Here is a 21741-nt window from a genome sequence, read left to right on the forward strand (position 1 = left end):
CTCTTCTCTCTCTCCTTCTCCTCTCCTCTCTCTTCTCTCTCCCTTCTCTCTCCCTCTCTTCTCTCTCCCCTTCTCTCTCCTCTCTTCTCTCTCCCCTTCTCTCTCCTCTCTTCTCTCTCCCTTCTCTCTCCTCTCTTCTCTCTCCCTTCTCTCTCTCCTCTTCTCTCTCCTCTTCTCTCTCCCTCTTCTCTCTCTCCTCTTCTCTCTCTCCTCTTCTCTCTTCTCTCTCTCCCCTCTCTCCCCTCTCTCCCCTCCTCTCCCCTCTCTCTCTCTCTCCCCCCTCTCCCCTCTCTCCCCCTCTCCCCTCTCCCCTCTCCCCTTCTCTCTCTCCTCTTCTCTCTCTCCTCTTCTCTCTCTCTCTCTCTCTCTTCTCTCTCTCCCCTCTCTCTCCCCTCTCTCTCTCTCTCCCCCTCCCTCTCCCCTCTCTCCCCTCTCCCCTCTCCTCTCTCCCTTCTCTCTCCTCTCTTCTCTCTCCTCTCTTCTCTCTCCCTCTTCTCTCCTCTCCTCTTCTCTCTCTCCTCTTCTCTCTCTCCTCTTCTCTCTCTCCTCTTCTCTCTCTCCTCTTCTCTCTTCTCTCTCCCTCTCTCCCCCTCTCTCCCCTCTCTCCCCTCTCTCCCTCTCTCCCCTCTCCCCTCTCTCCCCTCTCTCTCTCTCTCCCCCTCTCCCCTCTCTCCCCCTCTCCCCTCTCCCCTCTCCCCTCTCCTTCTCTCTCTCCTCTCTCTCTCTCTCTCTCTCTCCCCTCTCTCTCTCTCTCCCCCCTCTCCCCTCTCTCCCTCTCCCCTCTCCTCTCTCCCTTCTCTCTCCTCTCTTCTCTCTCCTCTTCTCTCCTCTCCTCTTCTCTCTCTCTCCTCTTCTCTCTCTCCTCTTCTCTCTCTCCTCTTCTCTCTCTCTCTCTCTCTCCTCTCTCTCTCTCTCTTCTCTCTCTCTCTCTTCTCTCTCTCTCTCTCTCTCTCTCTTCTCTCTCCCCTTTATAAAGATGCTTGGGCACCCTTTAGTAGGTATTGTCTGACAGAGAAGGACTAAAACACCAAACTAATAAGTAATTAAATTGTGGGGGTGTAAATGTCCGGATCTCGCCCATCTTGTGTCCAATAAAAAACACAATGTTCAGGTTTTCTAGTTTAAAAAATGGTATGCCTTGTTAGTCCACCATTATGAAATGTGTTAAGATGGTGAAATGTGCACCATTTAAGATGGTGAAACGCATCAAAACGTGACCTGTTGGGTTTGAGGACGTCTGGAGCATATTATGTATCATTAATCAATATTTCATGCTCTTTCAGAGTTCTTGGACAGGTGGCCTGTGAACTTGTTGCCCCAAAGATGAACCGACCTACGGAAGGAATTCTTTTCTTCAACCTTGAACTCTCACCTATGGCATCTCCAGCCTTTGAGCCGGGAAGGTAATAATAATTTCTCTAGCATCCATAAGGGATATTGTGGGGAACGATAGGGGTATACGATAGGGGTCCAAAGGAGCCAGTGCAGTTTAAATTTCTTCAACTGGGTGTGCTGGCTTCTCCCCTCTATGCCCCCTCCCACAGGCAGTTTAGAAAAAAAGTGCCCTTAGGAGAGGATACACACTCTGAGCTCTAGAGAGTTTTCTTCAATTTCTTTTTTCTGTTTGTTATTTTTGGTATGCTGTTTGGGCAACAGCATACCTGCACCGTGGGGGTCACTGGCCTTACGCGGTGCAGTGCCACTTCCCCGCTGCAGGACCACCGTCCTTAGGGGCTGTTGTTCAGCAGGGCACTGCGCCTTGGCTGTCATAGCCGCAGCACGCCGCACACCCCTAACGCTGTCTGAAGGTGACATCATTGGTGAGCACACACCGGGGGCCCAGCTAGGGGTGTCCCCCGGTTCAAAGTGCGGCTGACCACGGGTGCGGCGTACGGGTCCCGCTAAGATCCCCTGTGTAGACTGGCACAAAAAACACTTTCACTAGCACTTGTTGTGATGTTTTTAAGCTATATGGAGACTTTGCCAGTATAATATATCGGTGTAACTCTGGTGCCATTGGAGGGGGCGGAGCTACATCAGAGCGGGGCCTGAGGCGTTTTGGCGCCTTCCTCTCCTTACTGCAGCCATTCTCGGCACGCACAGTGCTTCCTGATTTCTCAGCCGCGCTGGATATCTGGTACAGGGTGTAGCAAAGGGGGAGAGCTGCTTGTGTACACTATCTAGGTCTTCTTTAGGACAGGAATTGTTAGTGTTTGCTGTAAAATAGTGAGCTGACAGCCTCACTGCGACTGTACAGCTCAGGGTGTGCTGGTGTCCTTGTCTTCTCTCACATACAGTGGGGCTGGCTTGCAATATAACTGTCTGTGTGTGTGTGTGTATGTTATTGTGCTCATGTGAAACATGGGTAAACACGAGCTGTGCAGTGTATGCCACACCAGATTCTCTCCATTATATACGGATTATTTTTCCTGTAAACAATGCAGCCAATCTTCACAAATTAGTGAAGAGGTTGGGGGAGAGGGTCCAGAGCCCCACTGGTTAGGGTCTCTTAAAACTATGATGTCAGATATGTCATCCCAGCTCACTGCTAATGTGCAGAAGACTCAGCTACTACAACAAGTTGTTGCAGATTTAGCTGCTAGGGCAGATGCAGCACAGTTCCCCCCTCTCTCATGCAGGTCCACAGAAGCATGGGTTACCTGCTCTACTCTCTGATACAGATGATGATATACAGGAGGATGGGTATGACTTGGATCCCGTTAGTGGGGATCCTGATTCTGCTCAGGGTATTGAACCCCTAATTCTGGCTATACGGGACGTGTTACAGCTCTCTAGAGATCACTGCGTCACAGCAGTCGTTTTTCTTTTGTACAAAACAAGCCTAATGTCACTTTCCCTGACTCTACAGAGTTACATGACCTATTCAAGCTGGCCTGGAAAAATCCAGACAAAAAATTCCAAGTGTCCAAGGGCTCCTTTACCATGAAGGATCCTGGGGATAGGAAGTTAGAGACTACACTCAAATCTATTTACATGGCAGCAGGTGTATCACAAAGGCTGGTCATTGCGGGTTGATGGATGACCCATGCCATTCATTCCTGGGCCACTCAAAATCAAGTTGGCCTCTCGGGGGATATGCCCTTCGTCACTATGGTGACCCTCCTAAAACACATTCAGGACACTACACGTGTCCTGTGTGATTCACTCAAGGAGATGGGGAACATTAATGCTAGGGCTTCTGCCATGGCAGTGTCGGCACGTAGGGCCTTGTGGTTGCGTCAGTGGATTGCGGATGCAGAATCCAAACGTAGTGTGGAATCCCTTCCCTTTTCTGGGGATTGGCTTTTTGGGGTTGAATTGGATATTTTCGATTTCCAAAGTTATGGCTGGGAAATCCACGTTTCTCCCTTCTGGGGCCCTGCCAGCGAGACTCTCCTACCCGGGGCCGTCTGTCCAGTTCTTTCGGTCTCACAGATTTCGATCTAAGGCCAGAGGTGCCTCCAATGCGACTAGAGGCACCAGAGGTAAGTCCAGAAAGCCTGGAAGCACCAGCTCTCGCGACCAGTACACCGCTTTTGCTTCCGCTAAGGCCTCATCATGATGGTACCCACCCACCTCGAGGGGATCTCAAGGTGGGAGCTAGACAGCGTCACTTCAGTCACGTCTGGGAGACTTCCTGCCAGGATACCTGGGTCAGAAATCTTGTTTCTAAAGGCTACAAGCTGGAGTTCGACAGTACTCCTCCCCAACGATTTTTCAAATCAAGCTTACCAGCTTTGGAGGATATGCAAGTTACATTGCAACAGGCCATTCAAAGGTTGGTCCAGTCCCACTTCATTGTTCCAGTACCAATACCGCAACGCAGCACGGGTTTTACTCCAACCTGTTTGTGGTGCCGAAACTGGACGGTTCGGTAAGACCCATTTTGAATCTAAAATCCTTGAATCCCTAGGTGTTCAATTCAAAATGGAATCCCTGCGAGCGGTGATTGCGGGCCTGGAAGAATAGGGATTCATGGTCTCCTTGGATATCAAGGACGCCTACCTCCATATTCCTATTTCGCCGCCTCATCAGGCATATCTGCGGTTTGCCCTGCAGGACAATCCCTTCCTATTCCAGGCACTGCCCCTCAGCCTATCTACAGCCCCAAGGGTATTCACGAAGGTGATGGCGGAGATGATGTTCCAACTCGGGGTCCAGGGTGTCAGTGTTGTCCCTTACCTAGACTATCTTCTGATTAAAAGCAAGATCCAGGGAGCTTTTATGGCTCCATATCGACCGCGCTATCCAACTTCTGTCACACCATGGGTGGATTCTCAACTTACAGAAGGCTCCTGTTCCTGGGGATGTTGCTAGATACTGTAGCCCAGAAGGTGTTCCTACCAGAGGACGAGGCGTGAACACTTCAGGAGATGGTCCGCATGGTGCTCCGACCTACTCGAGTGTCCATCCATCTTTGCATAAGATTGTTGGGAAAGATGGTCGCCTCATACGAGGCGATCCAGTATGGGAGGTTCCATGCCAGAACTTTTCAGTTGGATCTCCTGAGCAAGTGGTCCGGATCACATCTACAGATGCACCGGATGAGTCGGCTGTCACCTCAGGCCAGGATTTCCCTCCTGTGGTGGCTACAGTCCTCCATTCTCCTGGAAAGCCGGAGTTTTGGGATTCAGGATTGGTCCCTCCTTACGACTGATGCGAGTCTAAGGGGATGGGGAGCTGTCACCCAAGGGGCGCAGTTCCAGGGCAGGTGGTCAGCCCACAAAGCCCTCCTTCTGATCAGCATTCTAGAACTTCGGGTGATCTACAATCCTCTGCTTCAGGCCTCTTCTCTGCTCAAGGATCATGCAATCCAGGTGCAATCCAGGTGGCGGACATCAGTCGACAAGGAGGGACAAAAAGCAGAGCCTGCATGCGAGAGGTGTCAAAGATACTCCTCTGGGCGGAAAGAAATGCAAGAGCAATATCGGCAATCCTCATTAGGGACCCTCGGGTGGGGGCAGTGGATGCACTGGCATCGCCTTGCCTTACAGGCTGTTCTACCTGTTTCTTCCGATCCCATTGCTCCCAAGGGTGCTCAAGCGAATCGGCAGTCAAGGAGTCCAGGCAACTCTGATTGGCCAAAGTAGTTATTGCTACCATTGTTCAGGCAAGAAAACCGGTGACATCAAAACTATCATAATATCCGGAGGAGATATGTCTCTTGGTGCGAGGAGCGCACGTATCTGTCTGCTGAGTTTCACTTGGGACATTAGTTACGTTTCCTGCAGGCTAGTGTGGATAAAGGCTTACGTCTGGGTTCTATTAAGGTCCAGATTTTAGCCCTCTCCAGTTTCTTCCAGAAGAAATTGACAGTGTTGCCAGAACTTCAGACATTCTTGCAAGGGGTACTCCACATCCAACCATCTTTTGTGCCGCCTTCGGGGTATATTCAATTGACGTCGAAAGCTGCCGTCTGTCGAAAAGACAGCAGTTTTTGACTATTTTTAGGTCGGAAGGGGTTCCGACCTATTAAATATTTTCGACAAGTTGAGAAATTCGACTTGTCAAAAAGCACGTGGATCGGCGGAATTGCTGCCGATCCACGTACTTGTGTCGAAAACAGGCCCCTTTTCGACCCATCTCAGTCCGACATAAAAAAAGTCAGACTGAGATGAGGGACCTTAGTGGAGGACAGGGGGGAGAGCTGTGGGGAGACGGGGGGGGGGGAGCAGCGGGAAGCCAGACGTGGGGGGGGGGGGGGGGAGAGAGAGAGCAGTCCTGGAGGATGTGTCACAGCCACCACTCACATCAGTGTCCACCTGGCTCCAGCAAGCGAGCCCTCGCTTGCCGGAGCCGGGTGGATGCTGCCATGAGCGGCGGCTGTGATGCGGGGCAGCGGGCTGCAGAGCACTACCTCTGATGGGCGCCCCCGGCCGCTGCTGACGGGTTCCCCGGCCACTGCAGTTAACTCTCCCTGGCCGCCGCTGACACGGAGAGGCAGAGAGATGGGGGGGGGGGGGGGGGGAGAGCCGCAGGCAGATGGGGGAGAGCAGCGGCAGCCGCTGCTGTAGCGCTGCTCTCCCCCCCCTCCCCCTCCACCCATCTCATTTTATACTTTTTTTTTTTTTTTTTTTTTTTTTTTTAAGTCGAAATGAAATGTCAATTGAATAGCCCACGTCTGATCCATTCCGACAAATGAATGTTTGAATGGATCCGACTTCAATTGAATATACCCCTTCAGCACCCTGGGATCTGAATGTAGTGTTGGATTTTCTACAGTCCTCCTGATTTGAACCTCTGATGACGGTAGAAGACCATTGCCTCACGTGGAAAATGGTGATGTTACTGGCCCTGGCTTCTGCTCGACGCGTCTCAGAATTGGGGTCCTTGTCGTGTAAAATCCATACTTGGTCTTTTATGAGAACAGAGTAGAGCTCCGGACTAGGCAGCAGTTCCTGCCGAAGGTTGTCTCTGCGTTTCACTTGAATCAGCCTATTATGATTCCGTCCAGTTCTGGAGCTTCTGCTCCTCTGGAGGCATTGGATGCTGTGTGAGCCTTGAAGATCTGTGTCAAGAGAACGGCTCAGATCAGAGAGACGGATTCTTTGTTCGTGCTCTATGTTGCACAGAAAAAGGGTTGTCCTGCTTCAAAGCAGTCTATTGCTCTTTGGATTAGGCTTACTATTCAACAAGCCTATGTGTTTGCAGTTTTACCTGTTCCTAAGTCTCTGGAGGCCCACTCTACGAGATCAGTGGGTTCTTCCTGTGCGACTGCCTGTGGAGTCTCGGCCTTACAACTTTGCCGAGCTGCTACCTGGTCGGGGAAGAACACTTTTTTTGTGAAGTTTTACAAGTTTGATTCCCTGGCCAAAGAGGATATCCAGTATGGCCAGGCGGGGCTGCGGCAGTCTCCACACATTCCCGCCCGTTCTGGAAGCTTTGGGACATCCCCATCGTACTAGGTTCCCCAATATCCCTTATGGATGCTAGAGAAAATAGGATTTTAATTACATGCCGGTAAATCCTTTTCTCGTAGTCCATAAGGGATATTGGGCGCCCGCCTCAGTGCGTTGAGTTTTCTGCAGGTTCTTCTTATGTGGTTACTTGTTCAGCTGTTGCTGTTACCAGCCGTTGCTAGTTATGTTAGTGGTGTGCTGGTATGTAAATCTCACCACTCTTGGTTTATCAGATTTCCTTTTCTCATATATGTCCTTTCTCCTTCGGGCACGTTTTTACCTATAACTGCCTGTGGGAGGGGGCATAGAGGGGAGGAGCCAGCACACCCAGTTGAAGAAATTTAAAGTGCACTGGCTCCTTTGGTCTCTACCCCTATTGTACTAGATTCCCCAATATCCCTTATGGACAAGACCAAAAAAAGGATTTACCGGTAGGTAATTAAAATCCTATTTTTATTTGTATAGCCCTTTTCTCCACTAGAGCTCAAGGCACTTTACAGATACCATGAACGTAATACAGAAGTTTAGATTTGCATAAAACACAGAAACCATGAATATAATACAAAAGTGTGGCAGCCATCTTGGCCTATTAATTCCAATGATGATTCATCCTACCTGGCAAGGATCCGGTGTGGCAGCCATTTTAGGTGCACTACATTTTTATTAATCTGTGCAGAATAGGCAATGTCTGGAAGAGATGACACATAATGGGAGAAATAAAATACTAGGCAAGATAAAGGATCCTTGAAAAATCATCAGAACCATGAATTGTTCATTTTACACACACGAATACCAGGAGAGGCATACATCTGAGGCGCATTACGCAGGTTACAATGTGTGAAATAAGCAATACGTGAAGAGAAGACATACAAGATAAAATAAAAAGCAACTAATAGATTACCCACTGCATAAATAGTTCCACATGTTGTTCATCCTGCCTTTGAAAGTAACAAGCAAAGCAGCTACCTAGAGTGCACTACATAGTGGGCAGGATCCGCAATTTATAGAAGTGTAACATGCATGGGGAATTACAGGAAGTAAAAAGTACAGTAGGCTGAGTGGGCATAGATATTTGGTAAGTGTTCTTGTGAAGAAAGGAACAAGGGGAGGGCAGGGACGTGTGGTGAGTTAAGTAGCTGAGGAGGCACTGGCTTGTACCAGAGCCAGATTTACACACAATATATGAGCTAAAGGGTTCATGTTGGCATTATACAAAGATTCAGCAGAGAGATGCGGAAAAGGTAGGCACCGTATACTTTTTTGCTCCAGAGTTTTGACTATAAAAATGGTTGGAATAATACAAAGAAGATATTTGTAATATTTTCTTTGTATTTTTCATATACTTTATATAGTCAGAACTCTGGCGTACACGTTAGTATGACATGAAAGGCTCTACCTCACCTCGCGTCACTGGGAGGGGAGGGATGGTGGTATAAGGGCTCCATGATTTGTCATTATGGAGAGACACTGAAACCAGTTAGTATAGTGCATAAAGAAGGTAGGGTATAGTGATCATTCTAGCACCCTGCACCTGATCAGTGAGGAGGGCAGATTTTAGATGTTATGTATCGCTACAGTAGCTGTAGCGATACATCACATCTACAATTTTGCCTTTAAAGTATGCCCCCTTACTGATTAGGTGCATGGTGCTGGAATGAACACTAGGGTGTTTTTCAGCAATGGTACAAGCTACTAGGATGTTATAAAACTTATGGTTGGTTACACTTGATGATAGTCTGTTAAGCAGTAGTAGAAAATAAGGTATTCTAATGCATGGGTCTTCAACCTGTGGCCTTCCAGCTGATGTGAAACTACATATCCCAGCATGTCCTGCCACAGTTTTGCTATTAAGGCATGCTAAAACTGAGACCGGGCATGCTGGGATGTATAGTTCAATAGCAGCTGGAGGGCCGCAGGTCGAAGACCGATGTTCTAATGCATGATTAGATAATGAAACTGACTTTACCTTCTGAAAAGTCAAACTACACAGTTTTCTCAATATTGCCCATGTAATATCAATAAAAGTAATTTCATATCCTTCAACAGTTCTGATTTTTTTTTCCCAAAAAGAACTGTAACAATAACATATTTTTTCTCTAACGTCTTAGTGGATGCTGGGGACTCCGTCAGGACCATGGGGATTAGCGGCTCCGCAGGAGACAGGGCACAAAAATAAAGCTTTAGGATCAGGTGGTGTGCACTGGCTCCTCCCCCTATGACCCTCCTCCAAGCCTCAGTTAGGTTTTTGTGCCCGTCCGAGCAGGGTGCAATCTAGGTGGCTCTCCTAAAGAGCTGCTTAGAAAAAGTTTTTTTTAGGTTTTTTATTTTCAGTGAGTCCTGCTGGCAACAGGCTCACTGCATCGAGGGACTTAGGGGAGAAGAAGTGAACTCACCTGCGTGCAGGATGGATTGGCTTCTTAGGCTACTGGACACCATTAGCTCCAGAGGGAGTCGGAACACAGGTCTCACCCTGGGGTTCGTCCCGGAGCCGCGCCGCCGACCCCCCTTACAGATGCCGAAGATGGAAGAGGTCCAGAAGCAGGCGGCAGAAGACTTTTCAGTCTTCCTGAGGTAGCGCACAGCACTGCAGCTGTGCGCCATTGTTGTCAGCACACTTCACACAGCGGTCACGGAGGGTGCAGGGCGTTGGGGGGGCGCCCTGGGCAGCAATGTATTATACCTTTTTATGGCTAAAAATACATCACATATAGCCCTTTGAGGCTATATGTATGTATTTAACCCCTGCCAGATCTCACAGATTCCGGAGAAGAGCCCGCCAAAATAGGGGGCGGGGCTTATTCTCCTCAGCACACAGCGCCATTTTCCTGCTCAGCTCCGCTGTGAGGAAGGCTCCCAGGACTCTCCCCTGCACTGCACTACAGAAACAGGGTAAAACAGAGAGGGGGGGCACTTTTTTGGCGATATAAATATATTTAAGCTGCTATAAGGATACAACACTTATATAGGGTTGTTCCCATATATATTATAGCGCTTGGGTGTGTGCTGGCAAACTCTCCCTCTGTCTCCCCAAAGGGCTAGTGGGGTCCTGTCTTCAATAGAGCATTCCCGGTGTGTCTGCTGTGTGTCGGTACGTGTGTGTCGACATGTATGAGGACGATATTGGTGTGGAGGCGGAGCAATTGCCGGTAATGGTGATGTCACCCCCTAGGGAGTCGACACCGGAATGGATGGCTTTGTTTATGGAATTACGTGATAATGTCAGCACATTACAAAAATCAGTTGACGACATGAGACGGCCGTCAAACCAGTTGGTACCTGCCCAGGCGTCTCAGACACCGTCAGGGGCTGTAAAACGCCCTTTACCTCAGTCGGTCGATACAGACCCAGACACGGACACTGAATCTAGTGTCGACGGTGAAGAAACAAACGTATTTTCCAGTAGGGCCACACGTTATATGATCACGGCAATGAAGGAGACTTTGCATATCTCTGATACTACAAGTACCACAAAAAGGGGTATTATGTGGGGGGTGAAAAAACTACCTGTAGTTTTTCCTGAATCAGAGGAATTGAATGATGTATGTGATGAAGCGTGGGTTAACCCAGATAGAAAAGGGCTAATTTCAAAAAAGTTATTGGCATTATACCCTTTCCCGCCAGAGGTTAGGGCGCGCTGGGAAACACCCCCTAGGGTGGATAAGGCGCTCACACGCTTATCAAAACAAGTGGCGTTACCGTCCCCTGATACGGCCGCCCTCAAGGATCCAGCTGATAGGAGGCTGGAAACTACCCTAAAAAGTATATACACACATACTGGTGTTATACTGCGACCAGCCATCGCCTCAGCCTGGATGTGCAGTGCTGGGGTGGTCTGGTCGGATTCCCTGACTGAAAATATTGATACCCTGGATAGGGACAGTATTTTACAGACTTTAGAGCAATTAAAGGATGCTTTTCTTTATATGCGAGATGCTCAGAGGGATATTTGCACTCTGGCATCGAGAGTAAGTGCGATGTCCATATCTGCCAGAAGAAGTTTATGGACACGACAGTGGTCAGGTGATGCGGATTCCAAACGGCATATGGAAGTATTGCCGTATAAAGGGGAGGAATTATTTGGCGTCGGTCTATCGGATCTGGTGGCCACGGCAACGGCCGGGAAATCCACCTTTTTACCTCAGACCCCCTCCCAACAGAAAAAGACACCGTCTTTTCAGCCGCAGTCCTTTCGGTCCTATAAGAACAAGCGGGCAAAAGGACAGTCATATCTGCCCCGAGGCAGAGGAAAGGGTAAGAGAGGGCAGCAAGCAGCTCCTTCCCAGGAACAGAAGCCCTCCGCGGGTTCTGCAAAGCCCTCAGCATGACGCTGGGGCTTTACAAGCGGACTCAGAAACGGTGGGGGGTCGACTCAAGAATTTCAGCGCGCAGTGGGCTTGCTCACAGGTGGACCCCTGGATCCTGCAGATAATATCTCAGGGTTACAGGTTGGAATTCGAGAAGTCTCCCCCTCGCCGGTTCCTAAAGTCTGCTCTGCCAACGTCTCCCTCAGACAGGGCGACGGTATTGGAAGCCATTCACAAGCTGTATTCTCAGCAGGTGATAGTCAAGGTACCCCTCCTACAACAGGGAAAGGGGTATTATTCCACACTATTTGTGGTACCGAAGCCGGACGGCTCGGTAAGACCTATTCTAAATCTGAAATCTTTGAACCTGTACATACAAAAATTCAAGTTCAAGATGGAGTCACTCAGAGCAGTGATAGCGAATCTGGAAGAAGGGGACTTTATGGTGTCCCTGGACATCAAGGATGCTTACCTGCATGTCCCAATTTGCCCTTCACATCAAGGGTACCTCAGGTTCGTGGTGCAAAACTGTCATTATCAGTTTCAGACGCTGCCGTTTGGATTGTCCACGGCACCTCGGGTCTTTACCAAGGTAATGGCCGAAATGATGTTTCTTCTACGAAGAAAAGGCGTATTAATTATCCCTTACTTGGACGATCTCCTGATAAGGGCAAGGTCCAGGGAACAGCTGGAGGACGGAGTAGCACTAACCCAAGTAGTACTGCAACAACACGGGTGGATTCTGAATTTCCCAAAATCTCAGTTGACCCCGACAACACGTCTGCTGTTCCTGGGAATGATTCTGGACACGGTTCAGAAAAAGGTGTTTCTTCCGGAGGAGAAAGCCAGGGAGTTATCCGAACTTGTCAGGAACCTCCTAAAACCAGGAAAAGTGTCTGTGCATCAATGCACAAGAGTCCTGGGAAAGATGGTGGCTTCTTACGAAGCAATCCCATTCGGCAGATTCCACGCACAAACTTTTCAGTGGGATCTGCTAGACAAATGGTCCGGATCGCATCTGCAGATGCATCAGCGGATAACCTTATCGCCACGGACAAGGGTGTCTCTTCTGTGGTGGTTACAGAGTGCTCATCTGTTACAAGGCCGCAGATTCGGCATACAGGACTGGGTCCTGGTGACCACGGATGCCAGTCTGAGAGGCTGGGGAGCGGTCACACAGGGAAGAAACTTCCAGGGAGTATGGTCAAGCCTGGAGATGTCTCTTCACATAAATATACTGGAGCTAAGAGCGATTTACAATGCTCTAAGCCTGGCAAAACCCCTGCTTCAGGGTCGGCCGGTGTTGATCCAGTCGGACAACATCACGGCAGTCGCCCACGTAAACAGACAGGGCGGCACAAGAAGCAGGAGAGCAATGGCAGAAGCTGCAAGGATTCTTTGCTGGGCGGAAGATCATGTGATAGCACTGTCAGCAGTGTTCATTCCGGGAGTGGACAACTGGGAAGCAGACTTCCTCAGCAGACACGATCTACACCCGGGAGAGTGGGGACTTCATCCAGAAGTCTTCCACATGATTGTGAACCGTTGGGAAAAACCAAAGGTGGATATGATGGCGTCTCGCCTCAACAAAAAACTGGACAGGTATTGCGCCAGGTCAAGAGACCCTCAGGCAATAGCTGTGGACGCTCTGGTAACACCGTGGGTGTTCCAGTCAGTGTATGTGTTTCCTCCTCTGCCTCTCATACCCAAAGTACTGAGAATTATACGGCGAAGGGGAGTAAGAACGATACTCGTGGCTCCGGATTGGCCAAGAAGAACTTGGTACCCGGAACTTCAGGAGATGCTCACGGAAAATCCGTGGCCTCTACCTCTAAGACGGGATCTGATTCAGCAGGGACCGTGTCTATTCCAAGACTTACCGCGGCTGCGTTTGACGGCGTGGCGGTTGAACGCCGAATTCTAAAGGAAAAAGGCATTCCGGAAGAGGTCATCCCTACACTGGTTAAAGCCAGGAAGGAGGTGACTGCACAACATTATCACCGCATTTGGAGAAAATATGTTGCGTGGTGCGAGGCCAGGAAGGCCCCCACGGAGGAATTTCAATTGGGTCGATTCCTACATTTCCTGCAAACAGGATTGTCTATGGGCCTCAAGTTGGGGTCCATTAAGGTTCAAATTTCGGCCCTGTCTATTTTCTTCCAGAAAGAATTGGCTTCAGTTCCTGAAGTCCAGACTTTTGTAAAAGGAGTACTACATATACAGCCCCCGATTGTGCCCCCAGTGGCTCCGTGGGACCTTAATGTAGTTTTGGATTTTCTCAAATCCCATTGGTTTGAGCCACTCAAATCGGCGGATTTGAAATATCTTACATGGAAAGTAACCATGCTACTGGCCCTGGCTTCAGCCAGGAGAGTGTCAGAATTGGCGGCTTTATCGTATAAAAGCCCATATCTGATTTTCCATTCGGACAGGGCAGAACTGCGGACGCGTCCTCATTTTCTGCCTAAGGTGGTGTCAGCGTTTCACCTGAACCAGCCTATTGTGGTGCCTGCGGCTACTAGCGATTTGGAGGATTCCAAGTTGCTGGACGTTGTCAGGGCATTGAAAATATATATTTCAAGGACGGCTGGAGTCAGAAAATCTGACTCGCTGTTTATACTGTATGCACCCAACAAGCTGGGTGCTCCTGCTTCTAAGCAGACGATTGCTCGTTGGATTTGTAGCACAATTCAACTTGCACATTCTGTGGCAGGCCTGCCACAGCCTAAATCTGTCAATGCCCATTCCACAAGGAAGGTGGGCTCATCCTGGGCGGCTGCCCGAGGGGTCTCGGCATTACAACTCTGCCGAGCAGCTACGTGGTCGGGGGAGAACACGTTTGTAAAATTTTACAAATTTGATACCCTGGCTAAAGAGGACCTGGAGTTCTCTCATTCGGTGCTGCAGAGTCACCCGCACTCTCCCGCCCGTTTGGGAGCTTTGGTATAATCCCCATGGTCCTGACGGAGTCCCCAGCATCCACTAGGACGTTAGAGAAAATAAGATTTTACTTACCGATAAATCTATTTCTCGTAGTCCGTAGTGGATGCTGGGCGCCCATCCCAAGTGCGGATTGTCTGCAATACTTGTACATGGTTATTGTTACAAAAAAATCGGGTTGTTCTTGTTGTGAGCCGTCTGTTCAGAGGCTCCTACGTTGTCATACTGTTAACTGGGTTCAGATCACAAGTTGTACGGTGTGATTGGTGTGGCTGGTATGAGTCTTACCCGGGATTCAAAATCCTTCCTTATTGTGTACGCTCGTCCGGGCACAGTATCCTAACTGAGGCTTGGAGGAGGGTCATAGGGGGAGGAGCCAGTGCACACCACCTGATCCTAAAGCTTTATTTTTGTGCCCTGTCTCCTGCGGAGCCGCTAATCCCCATGGTCCTGACTGAGTCCCCAGCATCCACTACGGACTACGAGAAATAGATTTATCGGTAAGTAAAATCTTATTATCTTTTTGATACTTTGTAAAGATATTCCATCAAATAGTACTTTGTTTTAATTGAGAGACTTTTCACCCTTATTATGGAGGAATACATCTTCCAGTTTCAGGTTCTCTGAGTCCTCTAGTGTTTAAACCTACGTGTTTCATCTCAGAGAGACTTCAGTGGTAATTCTTCAAATAAGCTTTAAAATAAATCACTGTAAACTGGAATTCTTCATAATAGGACCAGTGTGAAACAGCTCAAATTGGATGAGTGGTTCCCTTGAAAAATTCAGGGTCGCAAGTGGATAGATATTCAACCTTGGATATGTGTCAAATGAATACACAACCATTGTTCAAAAGCCAAAGCTGGCAAACTGAAAAAGGCCACAATTCACCTGTAGAGAATTCTCTTGTGCATGAATGAAAATCTGTCTTTCGTTCATGCACAAAAGATTTCTCTACAGATGTATCTTGCATTAATCACAAACTACATAGTATTGCCTAATGTGATTTTATTTAAGATACATTTGTTAAATGCCAAATATGTATGTTAATGTTCCAGGCCATCTGAGCTGGTTGTGAAACTCAATAGATTGCTGGAGAGGTGTCTGAGGAACTCCAAATGTATTGACACTGAATCACTTTGTGTTCAAGCAGGAGAGAAGGTGAGAGAGATTTGTTTTGATTATAAAAAGTATTCACACATGTTTGTACCTTCAGCACTGTTGTTAAATAAATGAGATAGTTGTGTTATTTACTGATTATTTACAACCTCAAGCCAGGCAGAAGGGTTTGCAAGTGAGAGATCTTCCTTATAGATGATCCTTAATGTGGCGATTACCATTATAATACAATAATAAAACACGACATGAGCTATGACCTTTCATTTGATTTTTAATTTTCTATACATAATAGAACAGCTTATAGGGGATTCCTTCTTGCTTTCAAAACTGCAAATTTGTCATTAAGGTCCTCCTAATCAAAACAGCTTAACAACTCACTAGAATGGGAAGGATAAACATAAAAAAAAATGAAATAAATCTCAGGACCCTAAGAAGCTTGTAGATGAAGTTTGATGGTTAAAAATATTTTGGGGTATATTCAATTAGGGTCGAAAAGATGGCAGTTTTCGACTTTTTAAGGTCGAATCGGGATTCGACCTATTCTGTCCCCGCTATTTTTATAGCTGCCGATTCATGTACTTTTGAGGGAAACAGGGCCAAATTCAACAGGATTTGGCCCCGTTTCCGACCATCTCAGTCCGACATAAAAAAATGTCTGACTGAGATGAGGGACCTTAGGGGAGGAGAGGGGGGAGAGCCACGGGCATACAAAGGAGAGCAGCGCTACAGCGCTGCAGGAGGAAGTCTGACGGCAGCGTCCACCCGGCTCCAGCAAGTGAGGTCACTGGACACTGCCGTGAGGTCTGGCGGCTGTGAGACATCCTTCTGCAGCGCTGCTCTCCTCGGTCTGCCCGCAGCTCTCCCCGCTGGTCTTCCCCCCTCTCCTCCGCTCACAGCTCTCATCTCAATTCGACTTTTTTTAAAGTCGAATTGAGATGGGATTGAATAGGGGTTTTCAAATCCGTTCCGACAAATGCATGTCGGAATGGATCCGACCCTAATTGAATATACCCCTTTTGTATTCTTTAAGATGTGTAATGCTTTAATTTGGCTTCCTTACTTATAGGTGTGGCAGGTTCGTGTTGACTTGCACTTGTTAAACCACGAGGGGAATATAATTGATGCAGCAAGCATAGCTGCTATTGCCGCATTGTGTCACTTCAGGAGGCCGGATGTGTCTGTCCAAGGAGAAGAGGTCACTGTGGTAGGTGTTACATTCACTATTTCACTTTTCTAAAGACTGCATAAAATTCTCTGTGTAAAACAACATATTGTTTGGCACATATAGAAACATATTCATGTTACAAATATATTAATTTGAGCAAATTATCTTCTCTGACTGCAGTAGAGGGACAAATAAGAGGCTGTATTGCACCTGCTAGGAAGCAAGGAGCTTTGCCTGACCTCCGTCCAAATGCTACTGATGCTGAATTATTGCATATAACTCAGTCCTTAGCCTAAACCATGGAATAAGTGGACCTCTGTCCACCTAGGGTAAAGAGTGGATAGCATCAATGATCTGTGAAGCATTTACATAGGCAAATATAGTGGGTCCATCCTAGACCAAACCCCTTGTACAATCCAGTGTGGCCCAGTCTAGAGTGGTTGAGTATTTTTAGTCTTTGAAATGCAAATGTTTTAGACCAGCTTTGAGTAAACTCCTCTTAAGGCCCGTACACACTGGTCGATATATCGTCCGTTCTCTTGAACGGCCGATATATCGCGGGAACGTCGGCCAGTGTGTACGGCCGATACGTCTGTGAACTCCGTCGTTCACAGACGTATCGATTCGGCCGCGCAGCACAGCCGACTGCCAATATATCTACAGATATATTGGCGCGTCGCTGTGTGTGTACGGCGACCGCCCGTACACATGCTGCGGCGGCCGGCGGTGATTGACAGCTGAACTGGGCCGGCGTGTGTACACGCCCGCCCAGTTCATGACGTCAGTCCCCGACGGATCGAGCAGTGTGTATGCTGAACACACTGCTCGATCCGTCCATAGATATATCTGCAGATCAATTGATCTGCAGATATATCTATTAGTGTGTACCCACCTTAAGTCTTTTCTGTGGACTTTAGTTGAGGTAATGTTTTCAGGGTGTTTTAGACCAGAGCCAGCCTCTGTGGTTTCCTATTTAGGAACATAATAGACAGATATTTTTTTTCTTCTTCTTTCTAAGTTGGTATCTAGAGAACAGGCAGAAACACATATCTAGTGATATTTTGAAGCCCTATATCCCTTCTCCCATTGTCAGTGGGAGTTATGGAACACATTACCAGTACTGGACATCCAGCAGATGTTGCTTTATACGAGAACCACTTAGTGATGAGTGCTAGGCCTTTTTTTCACCTGTTGGTTTGTTCTCAGCCAATGTTGGCCCCTTTTTGGATTGCTGATGGGACCTTCAACGGAGCGAGCAACTTCATGAATGGTTGTAGAATCCCACTGATAGTTTTAAGTATCCAGAGAACTTCATTTTACAGGGAACAACCTTGGCTAATTCAGTGGTGGCACACAGGGATCTGTGACTAAAATCTTTGGCAGCAGTTATACCACTGATTGGAATAGTGAACAGACCTAAGCAGTTCGAGATCATTTTGTCATTCAGGTAGCATACAGTCCAAGGACCACACATAGTACAGTCAAAGATGGACTTATAGGTTTACACCAAATCATCAGTTTACTTGACTACCAAATAGGGGCTCAATTTCTCCTTACCATATTATCAAATGGGGCAACTTGTCATTGGCTCTCCATTCAAGCTGTTTTTTCATCCTCAGAATATTCCAGGGGTCTTATAAGACGAGGGCTTTCCATTATACTACACAAGTGCTGTTAAACGCAGCTGTAGTGTGTCATGTAGGTACAGCTATAGATTAGATAGATGTACACTAGGCTGCCTTTTCTGTTAATTCTTGGGTATTCGTACTTCCCTTTCAGATCTATGTCTGTACACCTGATCTTTATCTTCCCAGTTATTGCTAAAAAAAAAAAAAAGTTTTTTTTTTTTTTTTCATTTCTCTTTCATCCACTAGGCGACACTGGAGTCCTGTACAGTAGGGGTGTGAAGCTTGCAACCGGAGGTGTGGCAACTAAATTTTATTTTGCAATGTGCTATAGGGGAAGACAGACAGATGCACTCTGATATTTCTAGATATCTTTGCAGCTGCATACTCTTTTGATGTTTGCATTAGAAAACGGATAAGTCCGTAAAAACCTTAACAATTGCGATACGATCCGGTTTGCATTGGATCTATGAGCAATAATAGTGACAATGTGAGGTAATTGATGAATACATATCAGAGTAATTATCTAGCATTTCTCAGTTTGCATACATGTTATTTCTTTTTCATCCACTAGGGGTCACTGGAGTACTCTTGGGATATGGACGGTGCATTAGCCAGTTTAGGCACATTTAAATATTGACATTAGTAACCCTCCACCCCTTCCATACTCCCAGAGGTACCTCAGTGTTTTTTTTGTGCCTCGCCAGGAAGGCACACGGTGGAGGATTCTCCACACTTTTTTTTTCTTTTCTTAAAGATTTTTTCATTTTGCACTCAAACCCTTCCCAGCTTATTAAGAAGCTTGGGTCCGGGATTGTGGAGGCGGCTGACTGCAGCATTGGCTAGTCGGCGCTCAGAAGAGGAGCCCCGCCATAGACCAGATTCAGCTTTGGGCTGATTTCAACCTAAAGCTGCATATAAGGAGCTGGACAGCGCTTACAGGAGAAGCCCCGTCGTAGCCTTCACTATCCTCGGGTAATGAGCAGCCAGGCAGCTCACATCTGCCGCCGTTCCTTTGTATTGCTGGGGGAGCAGGGCGGTCAGCTCATGCTGCCGCCCCTCCATGTCGGGATTTCATGCGCATGTGTAGTGCAATTGCTGCTTGGCCCCCAGGCCAGCCTTTGTCAGCCACGCTGCCGCAGCTGGGCGCCCTCCGCTTCCCAGTTAAGTTCCGCCCACTAGCCGCCAGCGCCATTACGTTAGCTGAGGGGGAAAAACTGCTGCAGTGGCTTGCCTCTCCCTGATCTACGGACCTCTGTGTTCTCAGCCGCGGACAGCTCTCACTGCTGCCGCAGCCCACCATCTCCACTTCCTGCATCGCTGTGGGAGGGGGGGGGGGATCGCACTTACTAATAGCTGGGGGGCTTACATCAACAGCTTATAGGCAGCAGTGGCAGTGAGGTAAGATCCCTAACATGGGATCTATTGTTTATATGTGGAAATGTTTATGAAAAACTGCTTATCTGGCATAAGGGAGTGATTGTATATATGAGTACTTCTATTATACATAGGAGATATATAGGTTCTTATATTTTACATAAGGGATTTACTCAGAGCCGGATTAACAATGGGGCGGATGGAGCTGCAGCTCCAAGCCCCCCATCAAAATAGGCCCACTGCATCTGCTGTGCTTCTGCTGTAGAAAGGAAAAAAAATTTCCTGCTACAGCAGCCTGCCAAGGTCCGTCCAAGGTCCCGCCCTCTGGCCGCAACCCCCTCTCACCCCCTCCGTCAGCAGCGGCGGCGGCATAAACTGTGCCCTTACAGCGGCGCAATGGAAGGCTTGCTTCACCTGCATTGGCTCCCCCGGCTCCATGCGCCGCATACACTGACGTCCGGATGTGTGACGTCGTAGAGCGCTGCCCCGGCACCACCGCACATGATCTGAAGGAAGCAGCAGCTGCTGCACAGTGACGGCCTCTGAGTAGGCTGCTCTATAAAGATACTCCTGTCCTGAGGTGAGGTGTAGTCCTGCTGACTCCTGCACTGCTGGTAAAATAATGATTATTTAGGCGCTGACTTTAATATATGTATGTATGTATGTATGTGTGTGTGTGTGTGTGTGTGTGTGTGTGTGTGTGTGTGTGTATATATACCTCCCAAACTGGTCTCACAACCGGATACAAATGGGAAAATGGTGGCACTCGCAGGACTTATACCAGTAATAAATGAAGCAGCGGTCAGGAATCTGCGTCATTTATTACTGGTATAAGTCCTGCGAGTGCCACCATTTTTATATATAGTATATATATATTGTGTATATGTACAGTGTATATATATATATATATATGTGTGTGTGTGTGTGTGTGTGTGTTTATGTATATATATATATATATATATATATATATATATGAGTATATATTATATGTGTGTGTGTGTATATATATATATATATATATATATATATATATATATATATATATATATATATATATATATATATTCATATGTTTTTTTATATATATATTCATATGTTTTTTTATATATATATTCATATGTTTTTTTATATATATATTCATATGTTTTTTTATATATATATTCATATGTTTTTTATATATATGTGTGTGTGTGTGTGTGTATACACTGTGCCCTGTGGTGGCGATATGGTGGTCCTATAATTATGGGAGGGCTGTGCATTTCACTTGGGTAGAACACAAGCCGGAAACGTGGGAACACAGCGCTCTGGAGGCATAGTGCCGTGCATTTCAGCCGGATTGAGCGCAGGGCCGAAAGTTCCAGTAGCAGCGGACTTCTGGTTATGCGTTCCGCTGTAATGGAACGCATGCAGATTTGTTATCTATGTTGTTGGGTAATCTTGAGAGCCAGCATGGGTGAGATTTAACTAGGTGGATATCTTGAGTCCAATAAATATAACTATTATTATTATTATGATTAGGTTCTGAGGCTAGATGAAGTTTGCTAATGTAGGAGATGCACTGATGACCTAGTTTCCAGTGATGTCTGTACGTGGAGGCAGTCAGGGTGCCCCAGTAGTATTTATAGACCTACTTGCACAGGTAATAGGGTTTGTTTGTTTGTTCTGGCTAACAAGCTCTAAGGTCTTGACAAACGTCCTTAGGGGACCGAAACGTGGCTGGTATTCAATTATCTGTGGTAATTTACTGCAGCTAATTGCTTCGCCTGAGGCTATTCAGTTAGCCCCAATACCTGCCACTTATTGGGGCACCAAAAGCATAATCCCCGATCAGCAGCCCTTGGAGTTGCGGTAACAAATGAGTCCGGATACTTAATCCCAGATTCCATGTGTTAATGCACGATAACAGGACATTATTAGTGTCCCGGGTGTGTTGCTAAAGTGTTTCCCTACACAGACATCATTCATTTGGAGGTAATACTCAGATGGGAAGTTTGCAACTTCCATAGGGCAGGTGTGATTATGGACGGTGTAATGGTTAGCGTTACTGCTTCACAGCACTGAGGTCATGGGTTTGATTCCCACCATGGCCCTGTGTGGCGTTTGTATATTCTCCCCGTACTTGCCTTGGTTTCCTCCAGGTACTGCGGTTTCCTCACAAAATCCAAAATATACTGGTAGATTAATTGGCTCCCGATAAAAATTAACCGTAGTGTGTAAGTCTGTGTATGTACATGGGTAGACTAAATGGGCCTAGTGGTTCCACTGTGTGCAGTCTCTGTGCAGCCCAGGACTTACTCCGACAGTGCGATGAGAAA

General features: G+C 47.4%; 1 protein-coding gene across 1 annotated transcript in view; it reads left to right on the top strand.

The window, feature by feature from the left end:
* Positions 1-21741, top strand: part of EXOSC9 (exosome component 9) — a 75604-nt gene that overhangs the window by 6880 nt on the left and 46983 nt on the right. Inside the window, exons 3-5 of the mRNA XM_063920249.1 lie at positions 1284-1403; positions 15199-15301; positions 16326-16463. Of these exons, the coding sequence (XP_063776319.1) occupies positions 1284-1403; positions 15199-15301; positions 16326-16463 (361 nt within the window). The remainder of the gene's footprint in view (positions 1-1283; positions 1404-15198; positions 15302-16325; positions 16464-21741) is intronic.

This window comes from Pseudophryne corroboree, chromosome 1, assembly GCF_028390025.1.
Source record: "Pseudophryne corroboree isolate aPseCor3 chromosome 1, aPseCor3.hap2, whole genome shotgun sequence".
Lineage (NCBI taxonomy): Eukaryota > Metazoa > Chordata > Amphibia > Anura > Myobatrachidae > Pseudophryne > Pseudophryne corroboree.